Raw genomic sequence first — 18,374 nt, 5'->3', positions numbered from 1 at the left:
CCTCTCCGTGATCCTTATTTTAATGAGTTTAATTATCAAATCAAACTTGTTATGTTGGTATGCCACACCACAATATGACGCCGAAACTACGTAACGAGAATCATGTAAACAACAAATCCATTATTTTTCTACAAACTGATTTAGGCATCTTACTTCCTATCCATGAATAATTCGATCATCTTTGTATTTTATATATTTTGTTCTATTATTAATTTTTATCATTAACATTTAGACGAAAAGTAAATAAGAAATGTTAAATTAGGAAGTAAAATGCTTAATTTAATAATTAAGAGTGAAAAGTACCACTCAACCTATAAATTAGTGGGTAAAGTGGACATTATTTGTTATTTTCAGAGATCACGATTTTTTAATTTAGTCTCTCATTCTTGAAAAGTTGCCATTTAATCCTCAGAGTGTATTTCGAAACTACCCTAATTTCCAATATGCAACATTTTTTACATTAACTAACTCATAAGCAAACTTAACTTTAGTCCTTATTATTTTAGTCGAAACTCAACTATTTAACAGTGGCAAACGTTAGTAATTCTACCATGCACCATTTTTTAATTATTCATTTATCTAGTTTTTATACCTTATATTTTTTTTAAAGTAAGTTTTTATACCTTATATATTTTAAGTGTCTAGCAATTTAAAATAATTTTATAACATATCAATAATTATAAATTGAAGGTGCATGTTTGCACCCTCAATTTTAGGGTGCAGGTTAGAAAACGGTGAACATATACAATCACGTCACAAAAAGATGAAACACTATCCCAAGAAAAATATATTTCATCACATTTTTAAAAAAAAAAAATCATTCTCCGCCTAAAATCTTAGTCTTTTGTATGATGAAGAAGAAATATGACAAAAAAGGAAGAAAGAAATAGATGAGAATAAAAAAAATGAGTGTATTTGGTAAAAAAAAAAAGAGAAAATTAAAAAAATGTTACAATATTTTTATAGAGAAAAACAATATATAAAAAATAGGTTGTGCACCAACAATATAAAACAATCTTCATAATAAATTTGTTGACTTTCTATGTAATTTTCTTAAAAATTATACCAATTATGATTTTCAACTATTTTGCATGGTTAAGACATAATCATTAAGCTCTTTCCTATTTCTCATAAACCAAACACTTATTTCCTTTCTTCCAACCAAGCAGACCTAAGTGATTCCTCAATCGAACACACGCCAAAATTGTCTTGGGATAATTTATCCAATTCTCTTCTTTTAAAGACTGGTTAATAAAACTTGCGTAAAAGCATGTACTTCGGGCGATTTACCAAACACATTTTGGACTCCACCGTTTTTAGTGTAACTGATTTTAATATATAAATTAAGCACAGGATGGTAAAGTCGTCTTTTTTCAATTTTATCCGGTGAAGTACAAATATGCTAAAGTCCTAAAGAAACAAATGCAATTATGCCCACGTATAGCTGTACACATTGTTGATTGCCCGAGTCAATTATATCAATTGTGTTGAAAGGATGAACGACATCTACATAAATCATATGCTAAACCTATCCCCTGAACTTATGAAAGGTCATTTAACAGGAATATAGTCCTAAAGAACCCAAAAGTGTCTGCATTTTCTCCTTATAAACGTGGGGATGATTGCTGTTATTTTATACTCTCTACAGGGTGGCTACAAGACATGCTAAGCATATTTATTAGTGTGTTAATAACTAAAGATCTCCAATTTGGCAGTCATCATTCACGCTAACAACTGTACTTGTACCACAGCATCAACTCCGCTGCATTCTTGACAGACAAATAACAATAGCTAAACTGCTCATTGTTCTTTCCCTGAGCTTTTCTTCCCCGTCCTATGTTTCCATTTGCTCTGCATCAATCAAATATCAAATGATCAGCTTAGAGCAAGAAATAAAATAACATGAGTGCTGCAACGGCTGAGTTGTTTACCAGAGGCACATCATCAGAAATCTCAGCAATTGTGTCGTCGTCATCATCATCAGGACTTTTTGATGGCTCTATATGTGATTTCTCCATTTCTCTAGGACTACGGTCAGCTTTGCTGTTATCATGATGCCCTTCAGAATCAAATTCTTGTCCGTTAATATTTTCCCTCAAAGCTCCACTTGATTCATCCACTTCTCTCTCTTCAGAACTACCTTGTGGGACACTTTCCCTATCTTCAGAAAGCCTCCCACTACAATCCTGCTTCTCTTCATCTGATTCTTCTGTATAATGGAAGTTTTTCTCTTTGTTTAGCCTCTTTCCTCTGGAAATTGATTTTGTATTTTTGTTAGATTTCTTCTCCTTTGTCATAATTTCATTGAATCCTCCAGTCAACTCCTCATCTGATCCACCTTGAAAAGAAAATTCGTATAAAAAAGAAACAAGGAAACAAAAATGAAGCACAAGTCTTAACACAATGAGGAAGAATAGTTACCGCAAGTAAATGCAGTAGAGATATTAAAGGTATAATATTCATTTCCAAAGCAAATTAGCAAATTTAACATTCAACCATATCATGTCTTTTAAGATATATTACCGGAGTACATTTCATCCGCTTTAGAGGTTGTAGTCTCTTCAGGATTTGATATCTTTGAAGGCTCTTTGGCATCCTCTTGATGAAAATTATTTTTTGATGCACGTTTCACAGGTTTGCTGGGAGATTGTTTACCATTGATTCTATAAGACAAAATTATACAAATTATAATAAATAGAACATAAAGCAAAATCACAGATGTGCAAAGGATCTCAGATTCCTCCACTCACATTTTTTTTGCCTTTTTACTTTGTGAGCCACTTGAACCTTTATGCTTTTGTCCAGAACTACAAAATATGAAAGTAAACAAGAAAATCAGTACATAAAATGCAGACCACACACTTGATGGGGTACAATACCATGTTAATAAGCTACTATATAGACAATTCGACAACTCCCCTAAAGCAGATAACATGCATTCAATTTAACGTTTAGGTTTTCTAAATGTTAGAATGTATAACCATTTTCTTATTATATTTATAGGGAAAACATATAATCACTCAGGTACAACTAAAAAAAAAACAGTATGCCAAGGAGATACTTACGCTTCAAATGAAGAGAGTTTTATCTTCTGAAAGAAATTTTAAAAAAAATGTGTCAGATATTCAGATTTTAATGGTAATGGATTTTATTGGGAATAAAAAATTTAGAAATACTTCAGAGAAAGGAAGAACAGTAAAGAAAAACCAGAGACCTTGATAGATTTACGGCCCTTGTCAATAAGCTCCCAGCGCTCCTTTTCCAAACGAAGTATTTCTACGTCTCCATCATCATATAATATCTTCCACATGACATGACACAGTAAAATTGTTTCATGATTTTAAGTAATAGTTAATAGATAGCAGGAAGAAAAACTTTGTACCAAATTCTACAGGCAAATTCAGCATCATTCAGCTTACCACATGCTTCCCTTTCAAAGGGTCATAGGACTTGATGGTGCCTCCATAAAATCTACAGAGCATCAAAATACCAACATTAGAACTTCAATTACCGAGAAGGCAAGAGAATAAAATAATAATTTTAGAAGACATACAGAAAGCATCTCAGATGAAGAGCCAGATAGAATGTAACATAAATTTATGCAAACAGATGCAGCATGAAAACACAAAGAAATATAAGAAAGCAGCACAAAAAAGGCTCAGCTGAATTTGCAACGGAAGTCATCTTCAAAAATGTGCACAAAAAGCTTTAAATTAAGGCCATGTTTGGATAAACTTTTCTATAAACACTTTATAGTAGAAGAAAATAAGAAGGAAACATGAAATAAGCTTCTCACATAAGCTAAAATTAACTCATGTTTAAGTTAAAAATCAGCTTTTGGAGAAGCTAATATGAGAAAGCTTCTACCAATTAGCTTATGGGAGCTTATTTCATTTTTTCTTATTTTCTTCTATAAGTTCTTATAGAGAAGTTTATTCAAATAAGGCTTATATATTTTTCATGTGCTCCCTAATAATGACCAAAAGTAACTTATTTTGCTACAGCAACTGATCCCAATAAAGTTTATCATTAGGGCTTACTTCTTATCCGTAGGCCACCAAACTTTAATTCTGCAGCCAATTAGATCTTCGGTATCAATTTCACCTTCCTTTGTCGTGCACTGCACATGGTAAATCAAATCAAACTATATGTTCCAAGGGATTTGCACAAACACAAATTACAACATAGAACAAGGTGGGTAGGGAAAGGGGGTTGGGGGAGCATAAAAGATCCACATGTGATGATTACAAAGGCTAGTAAATAGAGCTTACCTTAGCCAATCCTGAAATACTTTTTCTTTTCCCCTTTTTAGTAGATCCTGTGGAAGACTTGTTATTTTTTCCTACAGTCTTATCACTTTGTTGTGTACTATCAGGACTCTGTAACAGTCAAAAAATAATAAGCAGAAGTCTACGACGTTGATCTATTAGATTCTACATTAGCATAAATATATTTGACAGAGGGATTGTACCATCATGTCATGCTCATCAGGTTTGTTCAACTCATCATTATGGTAACTGTCAGAACCCTTAACTTTTCGTTTTAATGAGGACAATAACAAATCTTTCTCACTTCCTTTGACCATTTTTCTCTGCATGGTTTTGCTATCTGCATCAGGGTTAACTTCTTCATCAAGCGGTAATTTGGGTTGAGGGGAGTCTACTCCTGAAACTCTTCGAGATGCCTTTGATATACTAGTTGATAATCTCAATTTTCCATGAGCAGAGGAAGACCGCCTACGTTTAGGCACCGGAACAGGTGTTGTTTTGCTAGCTTTTCTCTTTTTACCTGTTGCATATTCTGGATCCTTCAGTTCCTTTTTAATCAGAGAATGGTCATGACCGTTACTTGGTTCAAAATTAGTGGGGGTCCCCAAGTTATCCACATTAATTTCTCTGACCATATTTAAGATGTCAAAATCATTTCCAGTCTTTTTTGTTTCAGCTGGCACAGACTTATTCCTTTTCACCTTTTTCCCACTGGTTCCCTGAGATTTTATGTTCTTTAACATCTTTCGCAAAGGTATTTCATTGCCGTCTTTTTCATCATCCTTTGAAGCTTCATCCTCTGCTGATTGGGATTGAACCTGAAACAAAAAGAGCATGATCATACAGTTCAAGAATTAAAAAAAATGAAAGTTGGCATGTAACTTTCCCACTGCATTGAACATACCGTTTCTAGTTCAAGAGATTCAAAGTGAGTCAAGGCACTTTCATCAGCCAACCAGCTTTTAACTTCAGTTACCTGCCAGATATTTCAGAGGCGTTAACAAGCACTATTTTTATTTTTAATTAGAAGTAATCCAAGATCTAATAAATGCCAAAAGTTAATAATGCTGTTTATCTGATTCAAGGAAAAGACAACTACATTAATCCAAGATCTAATAAATGTTAAAAGTTAATAATACTGTTTATCTGATTCAAGGAAAAGACAACTACATTAACTGAGATTTTCTTAGGTTACTGAGAGTAGACTAGATTTTACTTGTAGGGGAGGTAGTGTCATTAAATCATGTCCATATTCCTGAATGAATCCAACTTCATTGCCTATTCAAAAAGAGATGTGATACACATACAATAATTCATACAATTTATTCAACATCATTTTTTGAGTTTATTTCTCTCAATCCCATCATTTATTTATTTATTACATTTCAAACTTCTATGTCTTTTCTCTCTTTCTCTCTATTTGTTGTACATGTATCATTTCTCATTCAGAAAAGAGCCTAAACATAACCACCCTAATCACATCCATCAAGCAATAAGAAGATGCTGAATTGAAAGGCAATATTTTTTCCTGTAACAAAATCACAGAGTTTATATGGCGAAACTCAAGCATCATGCAAATTTAATTTATTAAAAAAATCAAATACCTAATGTTGAGTCAAAATATCAAGTCTACAACATAAGGTGTATAAGTTTAAAATGATTTAATAAGATATAAAATTAGTATATTAAGTTAATATGATGCAAGCAACTACACTGTTATGAAACAGTAAGCACTTTGCACAGAGTATGAACAAGAATAGATAGCATACTGGAAGGAACTACAAAATTTGACCAAAATAAGGAGCATACCAAAGTGTCATCTCCTTCCTTCTCAGATGCTTTGTATAGCAATGGAGGTAGAGAAACCAAATGGGACAATCCTTGAAAATCAACATCCTTCTGAACTAAGCGTTTGGTTATTGCTAAACCAAGCTCACATAATGCATGAGAATTCTGGACATTCATTGATAACAGATGTAAGAATACAGTCTTTAATCACTTTAACTTTTGCAATTTTTAACATGTCAGGGGAAAAAAATTAATTTCAACCTTTGACTTTGATGTGTCAACCACATCTTCAGAATGCTTGATCCTCAGAAAGATAGAAGTGATGGTAGATATAACTTCCTTCTCTTTGTCAGTAGTTACTTCTGACTTGGCATCTTCATCTCTTTGCAGTAGCATTGACAATATTAGGTGCAACTGCCTGAAAATTCAGAACAAAATATAAATTCAGAAACAATGAGCATTACCAACCTTGTACATTTTGAGGTTTGATAAATTTGTGTGCATCAGACTTCTTGCATTCCTCATTCATATTTCAAATCAACATCATAAACACGTATTTGAGAAGTACAACAAATCAGTAAAACAGACACATGTAGGCATCAAATCCAAATAATATAAGAAATAGTTTGGAACCTTTAAAAATGTGTTCAGACAGGTTATATTATAAGCTTACTGTGGCACCAAACTAAGATTCCGACAAGCTTACCATATTATGTGAAATAATACAGTGCAGTTAAGTATATGCATAAAGGCAAACTATTTAGAAGGCGTCAATTTAATAAGCATGTGGCATTCTTCATACCATTCAAATTTAAACTGCAGATATTCAAATATTAGCATTTCATACATTAAAATGTCATAAAATCACTAGACATAACACTAACATTTATGAATTACCAAAAGTAAACTAAAGCTCCTCCATCCCTTCTTTCCTAGGTCTCTCTTGAATCTTTTCACACCCATTTTTACAAACAAAGACTTTATTAAGAAGAGAAGAGAAAGATAAAAAGGTAAGAGGATAACAAAAGCATTAGAATAAAAGATGTCATAAAGAAGAAGAAAAAGACCAAACATGCACAACACAGCATGCCTCTCTGTAAATCTTTCAGAGACACTTTCCTAAAAAGACCATTAGCTATACACCATAGAAGCAAGAAGAACTGCTCAATCCCAAATGAACTCAAGACTGCTGTCCAGAGAAGATTCTAGCATCGCTTTTCACACACTATTAAAAGAGTATCCAAATAATGCATCATTGCATCCAGCATAGAGATGTCTTGTGTGGGTAAGATGGTACCGGTATATATCATCATATGCTCCAACATCCTTGCAATAATCAACATTGGGACATGAATTGTGAGCAAGTGCATGAACTAGGTATGGAAGAATGTATTCAGGGTAAGTGGTCAAGGAATTTGCATCTGATTGCACAGAAAGTTGCCGTGCCTTCAACTGGTGGTGCATTTGAATAATGTCAAAGAGGTTCTGTTTACCCTGCATTAACAGAAAGTGGCCATCACAAAAACACAAAATTTTGAATACAAAGCAAAGAAAATTTACAACTGTGAAAAAACAACGAATCAACAACTTACCTCTGCAAACTCGTCAGGCTTGGATCCAAATATGTTGAATAAGAAAGCACACCCGTATTTGGCATCCAAAAGGCGGTCTTTGATATATTGGTGAATTTTACTCAAGAAAATCTTCTTAGCTTGAGGAAAACTAATCTACAAAACTCAAAAGGAAACCATGAGAAGCAGTTATTCCCACATTTGACTGAAAATTTTAACAAATTAATTCCTCCATTTAAATATGAATAGAAGTAGTCTTTTATCTTGAAAATAATGCAATGAAAAAACAATAAATGCTCAAGAGGAAATTAAGTAAACAAGAAGACACAGCCCACCTCAGACACCCTTAAAGTTAAGTGAAAAAGATCAACAGGTATCTTGTGATCCCAAAGTCTAGACAAACGAAGAACTGCCTTCGCAGAAGCAAGCTTCAAATGGGCCTTATCAACTGAACTGCAAGTAAGCATAAATGAGTATATAGTATTTAAACCCATGGCCCAATTTTAAATTAATTAATTAAAATATACTCTGAACCTGATATATATATATATATATATATACCTTGATTTTAAATCCTTTGATATTTCACCATACAATAAAATATTCCTAAGGATATCCAGAAGCCTATCAATGTCTGGACGAACATGAGCATCTTTGACTGGCAAGTAGCTCTTTACAAATGTTTTAATGCCATATATCTACAGTAATGAAAGAAAAAGAAGTGGGGGCAGAGAGAAATAGAGAAAATAAGATGTTAAAAAAAGAAGCCAACTTACAAGCATTTTCTTATCTATCAAATTACAGAACAAAAATATAACCAAAAGTATCTTAAACAGAGTTGACTATTCTTCCTACTAACCTTCAACATACAAAGACCACTTTTATCATCCCAAGATGTTTTCATGTTATCTTCTTTCTGAAACAGCAAGGCACGCGTTTAGATGAAAATCAATTGTTTCCATGCTTATTTCACAAATAAGCACACTATTTAAAACAGATTTGAAAGGCTTACACTATCACTTTTTAGAATCTTGTTTAGTATAAATTCTTCAATTTCATTCTCTCTGGTTTCATAGACAGGCATTGCTGTCTGCGCAATACACCCCAGAGACTGAAGTACTGCAGGCAGATGTGTTTTATCTTCCAGCATATCTACAAGTCTCTGCAAATAAGGCAACAAGAATCAGAATGAAGGCAACAAAATGCACAAGACTCCCATCTAGTGGGTTTTGGAGAGAGTAGACATAGGCAGCCTTATCACTGAAAGCAGAGAGGCTGTCTCCAGAATTTGAACCCGAGACCTCCAGGTCACAAGGCAGCAACATTACCATCACGCCAAGGCTCATCCTCTGACAAAAATCAGAATAATAAATTGTGTGCTTAAAATAAATTAATCAACTAGATGAAACCTTGTATAGAACAGAGAGAGACTTGAGGCCATCATCCTTTGTTATTGCAGCCAGTGCATGGACAGCATACTTTGCCTGCCTCCGACTGCCTTCTAAACATAGTCTCTCCAATATAAGGTCTACAGAACTGCATCAAACAAGGAAATGGTAAGAAAACTATACAAGAAAATGCATTTAAAAGGTTAACAATTTTAATAGTAGCACCTTGATGTGACGGCAAGTTGTTCACGAATAGTACCACCAGCCTTTGCTAAAACATTCAGAACACCTTCCTGAATTGTATCATTATTATCTTTCAGTAAATTCACCAGCTCCTCTTCACTGCCACGAAGGAGCAATGGACTGAAACGAGCAATTATCTGCAATTTACAAGTCAACCTGGTAGTTAAAATTATTATTCTATTATTCTTAATTATCATGTCCAAAGTGACTCAAGCGATACCACTGCTTCATAGCAAATTAAACAACATTAAATTATTGGAGAGAGATATTAAAAAATAAAAAGCAACAAAACTTGTGACACTTAATGAAAACCATTTTTGGGCCCTCTCCTATCAGCTTAAACAATTAGGATGAACTGGTTCTATGGCATTGTATCAAAGCCTCTCCAAGGTTAAGAGTTCAATCCTAGTCACATTAAATTAAATTTCACTCCACTTTAGAGGCAGGTTTGAGCTTTGTTCACACTGAGCTTGAAGGGCTTTAACCATTCCTAGGCGTTCTCCTAACAACTTAAGCATATGGAATGATTGGTACTTGACAGACACAATGACTGAGCTCATAATTCCAATTAATCAGTATCAAGCAAAGACATAAATTCTTGCTTTGCCATCACTATAAGCAAAAGCTGTGAAGTATTTTGTTTATAATTCATAGATGAATGTTAAATAACAGAGCAAAAAACAAAGCTGAATAACATGTTCTTACCACCAACATATTCATGCAAGATTGTGTACGCTGAGCATTTTCTGCAGATTTTTTAGCTATTATTTCTAAAAGAATTGTTTTTACATGCTCCTTGTTAAAAAGCAAACAAGAGCACTTCACAGAGAAGGTATTCAGAAACTCATAGAGACAATGTTTTTCTCCAAGTATTTTAAGCAATTCATCCTGCAAACAAAAAAAAAATAGGTAAAATCAGTAAAGAACAAACTACAAGCTACAGCATCTTTCTTTCTTTATGAGAAAATAAAAAAGACTATGTTTGTCAGAATCATAACAATGCGATTATCTTTTAAATGTTGAAACTTGTAATTTTGTTCCTTATCATAGGCCCCTAAAAGTAAATATCTGTTTGGAATTATGGTACTAAATGTATGCAGTTAATCTTATTGCCATTTGGCACTTATAAGAAAGGTTCATAATGGCTTCAGAAAAGAAGATACTTAGACAGACTTATCAACATCAAATTCTGAATCGCATTAAATTGTTTGTGTTTAAAGAAGAACCGGTTAAAAACAATATGCATTATGTAATGCAGGTTAGCACTAGATTACTCTGTTGACAATGGCTGGTACCCACAGGCAGAGAGAACGAATAATTACTCAGATTGATAGCCAAAGAAGTAAAAACAAATGAAGGTCATAGATTATTGGCAGTACAATGAAAGGTAACAATTAATGATAGTGCCAGAAAAGAATTGAAATCAAACACATTCATGGAGAAAATGATCACCCAAATTCATGGCAAGTTAACAAGGGATATATATCGCAGGAATTGAGCATTGAGTTCAAAGTTTTAGCTCTCATATCTTCATAGATTGGTGCACTGTTCACATACAGTTTGTAACCATGATTTCCCAAATAAGTACCCCCAATAGCATATCTATTAGCTACTGGTAATTTTACCCGGTAGGCCCGAGATTGATGGAGGCTCGTATTTGGATCAACAAGATTTGTCAAAATCTTCCAGATATTAGCATCTTTTAATTGATCCAGAATCTGGAAACTCTCTTCAGCTTTTATGGGGTCAGCAAACGAACGGGACATTACTTTGAAACAGAAAACAATCTTCTTTTGGACCTCGGGAATATCTTTATCCTGCATTTAAATGAGAATCAATTACTTTTTCTCATCAAATTTCCTTTGAGAATTTCATTCCAATCTCCAACATCAAATACCTGACTCATCTTCCTCAAAGACAGATACTTCTGCATCTCTTGTTGTAACCTGCTAACAAAGAGGTTTAGTTAAAAGGGAAACTTTTATTGCTCACTCATGTTGAGACACCAGAGTTGAATAAGCCATTAGTCCATGACAAAAATCAATCAAGCTTACCTTTGTTTTTGCTCCAGTATCTTTTCAAGAGCCTTTACCTCCACTTTATCAAATCCAGAGAAAATCCCAATCCAATGTTTAACAATATCACTGATTGAAAATTCTACAGGAAACAGGGACCCACAGAGAACAGATTCAATTATATCAGATCTGCAAAAAGAAACAAAATAGAGAAACCCCATTGATTAGAACAACTCTAATGCTGTCAAAAAATAAAAATAGAAAAACCAATTTAGCACTTGAAAAAACATGCAGAAACTGGAACAAGTTATGCTATTGAGCATTGACAAAAAACCCAAGTCAACAAACTACAGCATGGAAATCATTGACCTTATGTAGCACTACAATAGAGTGAACTTAGGTATTCTGTGCAGTACAGATTTTTAGAATCATAAGAACTTTTCTTGAAAGGCATAATATTTTCTAATAAATATTATACAAAAATAAATAAAATCCATAATATAATCAATATGAAAATACAGAATAATATTAAAGTTTATGTATACTATCATCCAATCATGCTTAGCCAAACCATTATAAAAGTTTGATTTTCATAAATCACTACTACTAAAATGGGGTCATACTCTTCTCATGATTTACCAATTTTACACTCACAGTAACAAGGTTATATGCTTTATCAAATATACTGGTTCTTTGTGTATTTGAGATTCAAGCTCAAATTTGGGGATGGGCGGAAATACACTAAATATTACAATGACCAGCATGACATATAAAAGGTCATAAAAATATATTTTTGATCCCCATACAAGACTTATTTTTAAATTGGTCCCTACATGACAAAAGGTTTTCAATCTAGGACATATATGTACAATCTATCATTATATTTTATATACAGGGACCAGATTATATATTCTGGTGACTATACATGAGAATCATTTTCAATTTGTTCCCTATAATCATATTGTAACTCCAACAAACAGTATTATAACATACAGTGATCACCTGTTTGAAAACAATTGTACATATGGGACTAATTTTAAAAGAAAAAAACAATCATATAGGAACCAGTTTGAAATGGAGTCATGTATAAGGACCAAAAATATATTTCAAACAATATAAACATAACTCTGCCCTAAAAAAATAGGAATTTGTGGTTAGATGATTAATTAAAATGTTAATTATTCTCTCTGCTTTCTCTAAATAAAAATTTGCTTATATAGAAAAAAATGGATTGATAAATTAAAACTAACATATACATTTCACTTGGTTTGATAATTATTGGGTACTCATCTCAAGTGAAAAAACTACTCAATTTTCTACTAGAATCTGGGGTAATCAAACTTTACAGTACATAGCCTTGGTTGGATTGAATAAATATTTTAGTTTATGTAATACAATACTTCATTTCTTTTAGTAAATAGTTCAAATCAATTTGCTAAACAAGTGTTTCCACTTGTTGGCTACTAAAATAGGTTTCAAAAGAAGGTCGGCCCTTACTATATTATAAACACAAAAAACAACATTAAAGAATAAGATGATCATGATGCAAATAAGGGCAAAGGTGATAAAGAATATAGCACAAGTGTTTCACCGGAAATCTTTATCATAAAAACATCTAAGGATCTTCCCAGGAATCCAGTTGTATTCATTAGGATTGACATTGTCACTGCTCTTCTCACAAGCAACTCTATACACTTCAGTTAATCTCTCCATTGTATACTTTTTAACAAGTAGCTGCAAATGCAAAGCAAAATGATGAATTGAGATATTGTATTAAAATTATCAATCGGTTAATTAAGATATAGAAACAAAAACAAAAATTTAGAGGTATACATACAGATTTATCACGAAGCCGTTCTGCAACAAGTTTCACAGTTTCAAGTGGAACAGCATTTAGGGCATGACATGCCACATCGCAGATAACAGCTACAACTTGCTTTCGAACATTTTCATCGAAATCCAGCAACCGTTCACAAAGGGCAGCTAAGTTTGATTCAATTAAAATCAGCAGATAAAGGACAACAATAAAAGGCAACAAAGAAACTTTAGACTGACTGGACGAACAAGTGTTTTCATGCACTCACATATTATTTGAGGAGCTTCAGCTCTGAAAGGATTTAACAGCAGACAGTTCCTTACATGCTCAAGGACCGACATGCGAACGTCAACAACTCTATCAGTCAATCTCTTCAAAAATTCTGAAAATATAGACTGAAATGCTTCGGGAATGGAAGATCCAGGAAGAGAAATTATGTCACCAACCAAGTTCATAGCTTTCAAACGGATTTCCAGCTGGTCGGTCTACAAATTTCCAAATTACAAGTGAGAATCCAGACTATTTTGCTAAACTCATGAACAAAAAAATGAATAAAAAAGCTAAGGTGACTTTAATATTACAACTTCATACATTACAAAACTCAGAACCTCCACAAAGTATAACATATAAATTAAACCTGAAAAAAATCATTATCATAGCAATAAGGTTATTATAATGGAAATAAATGGCACTGCTTAAAAAGACACGAGCCATCAATTTTAGCATCCAACCCCTAATTAGGAAGGTGTACAACAGGAGAAATAAGGAAGGGCCCATTTAACTGGGTCTTGTCAGCATATTTATTAATAGTACGCAACCTATGGCAGCATATGTCGTAATGTGGCTGGAGACAGCCATGGCTAAGGGATAGTGTTGCAGTTTCATAGAGTGGCTGCCACACCAGATTTCACACTTGAAATCACATCATTATGTGTAATGTTGTCAAAATCATGAGTAAGATCGTAAACTTGCTGATCTTGCACTTATTAAGGGCTCTTACATGCTGAAACAGAGCATTAACGTAGTGTAACCAGAGTGAAATCACTCGAATTTGTAGGATTGTGGGTTCAGCAATCTTTTGCAAGCAAATTTGGCTTATTGCAACTGGTTTAACAGGTCAGGTTTTGCATCTCAATTTCACAAAACAACCCTGTTACATCCGATCTTCCACCCCCTTCCTGATCTAAGATAGGATCTCGATTTTAACAACATTGACTACAACTGTCACAGCCGTGATTGGTGACATGAGGGCTAAAAAACCTTAGCCCTTAATTGAATTTAGGGATAATTTCATCATTGATCCGTTTTTTCATTAGATAGAGTATGAAACCCTTCCAAACAGGCTAAATCACACACTACTCTTACAGATCTCTCCTCTGTGCAAAGCAAACAATCTGAATCAGATCTCCAAGGTGCATTTCCAGCCAACCCACAACCTACAGATCTTCAGCACACTGTTTTGTGGTCTCTATTCTATTCATGTCCTTAGGCTCCACATCAAAGAAGAAGAGTCTATGCAGTCTCTATTCTATTCATGTCTTTAGGCTCCACATCAGGGAAGAAGAGTCTATGCAGTCTCTGTTCACATAGGTAGTTCTTGTTATGCTTTTGTTCTTTTTTAATTTTTATATTACTTGACCCTTGTTATTTATTTCTATCATAGGTTTAAAATTGTGACTTTTAATTATTAATTATGAATATGACTTTAATTTAAGATAAATTTTTATTTGAACATTTATATATGTATATTAAATTATCTAATTTACATCAATAAAGTTCTTGTTCTTTATCTGTATCTATACTCTAACATCAGTCAGGAAGACAACTAGACAATTAAATTATTACTAATTACCACTACTAATTACCAGTAGCTCTCCAGTCACGTAAGGGAGAATTCTAGACAGGATCTGAGGAGCACAGCAATACAGATCATAGATAATTCCATGGTATTCGACTTGACTGTTCACTGGCTTGCTATCTCCAGAAATTAATGATAGTAAAAATTGTTTAATGATGGGTTCAAGTTTTCCTGCACATTGTTGTATGACATTCATAGCCAGCCTCCTTGCAGCCATATTAACACCCTGGAATTAAAATTTAACATCATCAAGTTTATTTAATAATATTAGAGCAGCAAGAGAATCAGCTATCTGCATTTAACAGGAAAATGAATTTACAAAAGAAATACTTACTTTTTTTTCACGACCTAATTTAGATAGTAGAATAGATAAAAGATCATCACGGACATCCTCACTCTCTTCTAAGAGAACCACCATTATAGTTTGCATGGATGACAGAACACTTTCAGGATGATCATCTCTAAGCATGAAACAAAATATATAGGCACCATCATTAATACAAAAATAAAATAAACATAGAAAACATGACATACAAGAAATGGCCAAGTCATATCTTCTTAATTCTCACCTCATTGTAACACTTTAAAGTTTCAACAAAAACAACAACAATCAAGCCGCTTATCCAACCAACTAGGTGGACTGTTTATAAAGCAAGACATCATGAGTAACAAGAGGAATAAACATAGAAAATCTGACATACAAGCGATGGTTAAGTCATATCTTCTCAATTCTCACTTCAATGTCTAACACTTTAAAGTTTCAACAAAAACAACAACAACAATCAAGCCTTATCCAACTAGGTGTTTATATACCAAGAAATCACTTGCCTCTCAACACATTGCATTCCAAGACAAAGAGAAAAAATTATCAACAAAAGTCTTATCCCACTAGGTGAGGTGGGCTAAAAGAGAATAAAAGGATAAAAAAAAACTACAAATTATCTAGTTTGCAATCTTAGGAGTGAATATCAGATCACCCGTATTTATTACTTAAAATTAGCACACACATCTCATCATTCAATAAAGACTTCATGATAAACAAACCTGGCAACCACGAAGAAAATACTGAACATTTCATGTACCAGATCATTGCATTCAAGATCCAACATCACAACACATGATCTATATTTCGCGAGAGTCTCCAATATAACAACTCTCCGGCCAAAGGATGGACCATTGGTATCACTTAGACCACGAAAAGTGCCAACAATCAACTGAAAGATATCCTGCAATGAGGGTCATCAGGACAAAAGATAATTGTAAATTATGATCCCAACCTTTTCTTGGCTGAAAATGATTGTATTTTTAATTAGTAAAAAAGAAAACAAGCTGTAATTAGATAATCTGAGTAAATGAAATGAACCTTTAGAATTTCATCACTGTAGGGAGCTTCAGGTGCAGTGATCCGAGTTATCTCACAAACACAAGTTGCTACTAGAAGCTTGACATCCCTATCTTGGTGCTTCAGCAATTCTGGCTTAACAATTGCATTAAAAAATGGCTTCATTGACTCCAATGTTGATGTCGAAGGTGACTGGTCCAACTCTGCAAGGCATGTGGTTGCTTGCTGCATATGAAAAAATATTGAAGGGTGAGGTGGATTAGCAATTACCAACCTAAAAGCCTAAGACTAGATCCATGTGAAACCTAGTAATCCAACTCCGGTAAACAACCCCTTCAATATCCAATGCATATAAACATGAATGTTGCAATCCCTCATTTACACTTCTTCCTTCCCATTTCAAATTCTTTCCTTCCATTCCATTCTAAATCACATACATGAATGTTGGATGGGAAAGAAGAAGTGTAAATGGCAAGTTAGTTTTATCAGTATTATCATTATCCAAAATATAGACAACTTATTAATATAATATAGTACCGCACAAGATAATTAAACGTCCAGTTTGACAGATTCTCCTATACACAAGTTCCGCAACCATTCAAAAGTTGCCCTAACTAAATAGATTCTCATCCAAATCAACAAAAATCTCTCTCACCTCAAACATAGTAAATCTACTGATTGTTCTTTTCAATCAAAGAACAAACATAAGAAGCAATAAACACGGCGGAAGCAAAGGCCACCAAGGCATTGAGCTATAAAATAAAAATATACTTTCCTAAGAACACAAATCAGCTGAAAAGAGAAATTGCGACTCTATTTTCCTTTTGTTCCCGTTAGCGACTCAGCAGCAACCAAACAGGAAGTAAACAACAAGACAAAAAAAAAGAGAAAACAAAATCTTCAATTGGAAAAGGCTAAAAAGATGAGGAGAATTGGGGAATTAAAATGCAAAACCTTCAAGAGCTTGACGAGAGCGTCTTTGGAGGTGGGAAGGGTCTCGAGCTTGGATCCCAGCTCCTTCAGTTGCAACTGAGCCATAATTCCTGGCTTGAATAGACGGCGGTGTCGTTTCACTGCTCTTTCTTCATGGACGGACTTAGAAGCAGCGAAGAGAATAGAACAGAAAAGAAAAGAAAAAGGGTTTTGGCTCCGCTCCGATGTTTATGGTTTCTTCGGTCCACTCGCCTTCCAATCTTCGAACACCGAACCGAACTTAACTCCAAAATCCCCCTGCTTTTTTTACATATAGTAATATAGTAATTCAATTAATTACTCAAGCATGCCGCGTACACCATATCTTTCCCTAGTGATATTTTCGGATCTTTCCTTCTTCCTTTTTTTTTTTAAATCTTTCTTGCACTTGCATTCGCACCCGTCGATGCGGTCAGCAATCATAAGTCCATGTTTATCTGTTTAAAAAACTTTCTTTTTTTTAAATCTCTCAAAAAATATCTCAACAGATGAGTTAACATAAATTATCACAAGCTTTAGGTTAAAAATACTTACAAATTATATTAATGTATTTTTTAAATTAAACATATCGATTATCAATTTTTTCATAAGATTATTATTAAAAAATAAAATATATTTGTAATTTATTAAAATAGTTTATTAAATATTTCTTACAAACTATATATTTTATATTTATTAATATTTAAATAAGAAAAATAAATAAAATAATTAACTTAACTCTAAAATCATTAAAATAATCATAATAATAATTAAAAAATCATATTTATATAATTTCTAATTCACTTAATCAACATGAATATGAAGTAAGAAAAAAAAAATATGATCAAACATTTATTTTTATTTTCAAGACTATTTTTCTTATATAATAAATAAATATTTGTTTCAACGTTTAAAAAAAATTACTTCATTTAACTCTCATATATATATATGTATGTGTGTGTCACCATCATCCTTTTTTATTCGAAGTCACTATCATCCTTTTGTTATAACATGTTAAGTATCTAACATATTATTCAATTGTTATGAGAAAACATGTTTAAATGTATCTCATGACATCAGTAAATATTAACAAATTATTTTTCAAACTTTTTAAATTTATAAAAACTAAAATTA

At 33.1% G+C, this 18,374-nt stretch overlaps 1 protein-coding gene across 4 annotated transcripts; it reads right to left on the bottom strand.

The window, feature by feature from the left end:
• Positions 1 to 1,460: 1,460 nt before the first annotated feature.
• On the bottom strand, positions 1,461 to 17,646 carry LOC100797685 (sister chromatid cohesion protein PDS5 homolog A). Of its 4 annotated transcripts, XM_006584042.4 has the most exons (34): positions 17,244 to 17,644; positions 16,311 to 16,514; positions 15,992 to 16,173; positions 15,282 to 15,408; positions 14,955 to 15,173; positions 13,536 to 13,574; positions 13,358 to 13,415; positions 13,111 to 13,256; positions 12,865 to 13,007; positions 11,313 to 11,462; positions 11,156 to 11,204; positions 10,884 to 11,075; positions 9,964 to 10,146; positions 9,241 to 9,395; positions 9,037 to 9,163; positions 8,640 to 8,789; positions 8,487 to 8,543; positions 8,189 to 8,325; positions 7,963 to 8,080; positions 7,649 to 7,783; positions 7,354 to 7,550; positions 6,318 to 6,474; positions 6,078 to 6,221; positions 5,173 to 5,244; positions 4,472 to 5,086; positions 4,272 to 4,379; positions 4,041 to 4,120; positions 3,420 to 3,471; positions 3,215 to 3,301; positions 3,066 to 3,091; positions 2,751 to 2,807; positions 2,524 to 2,663; positions 1,932 to 2,338; positions 1,461 to 1,851 (listed from the first exon to the last, which is right to left on the bottom strand). In XM_006584042.4, exons 1-34 carry the CDS (start codon positions 17,325 to 17,327, stop codon positions 1,801 to 1,803), a joined length of 4,848 nt encoding a protein of 1,615 aa, XP_006584105.1. In that variant the 5' UTR covers positions 17,328 to 17,644; the 3' UTR covers positions 1,461 to 1,800. The 4 variants fall into 4 exon arrangements, with proteins under 4 accessions (XP_006584105.1, XP_006584104.1, XP_006584103.1 ...); XM_006584041.4 differs by having other exon boundaries at positions 1,932 to 2,329; positions 13,358 to 13,574; positions 17,244 to 17,646; XM_006584040.4 differs by having other exon boundaries at positions 13,358 to 13,574.
• Between the last annotated feature and the right edge of the window lie 728 nt (positions 17,647 to 18,374).

The sequence above is a fragment of the Glycine max genome, chromosome 7 (genome assembly GCF_000004515.6).
Source record: "Glycine max cultivar Williams 82 chromosome 7, Glycine_max_v4.0, whole genome shotgun sequence".
Classification (NCBI taxonomy): domain Eukaryota; kingdom Viridiplantae; phylum Streptophyta; class Magnoliopsida; order Fabales; family Fabaceae; genus Glycine; species Glycine max.
This window is presented reverse-complemented; position numbering and strand designations above follow the sequence as displayed.

Excerpts from the sequence above, each read along its gene's own strand:
- LOC100797685 (XM_006584040.4), bottom strand. The coding sequence starts at position 17,327 with ATGGCTCAGTTGCAACTGAAGGAGCTGGGATCCAAGCTCGAGACCCTT. Across the intron at positions 13,008-13,110 it reads AACGGCTTCGTGATAAATCT|CTACTTGTTAAAAAGTATAC; the intron begins GTATGTATACCT and ends TTGCATTTGCAG. Across the intron at positions 3,472-4,040 it reads TGGTGGCCTACGGATAAGAA|ATTTTATGGAGGCACCATCA; the intron begins GTAAGCCCTAAT and ends GATGCTCTGTAG.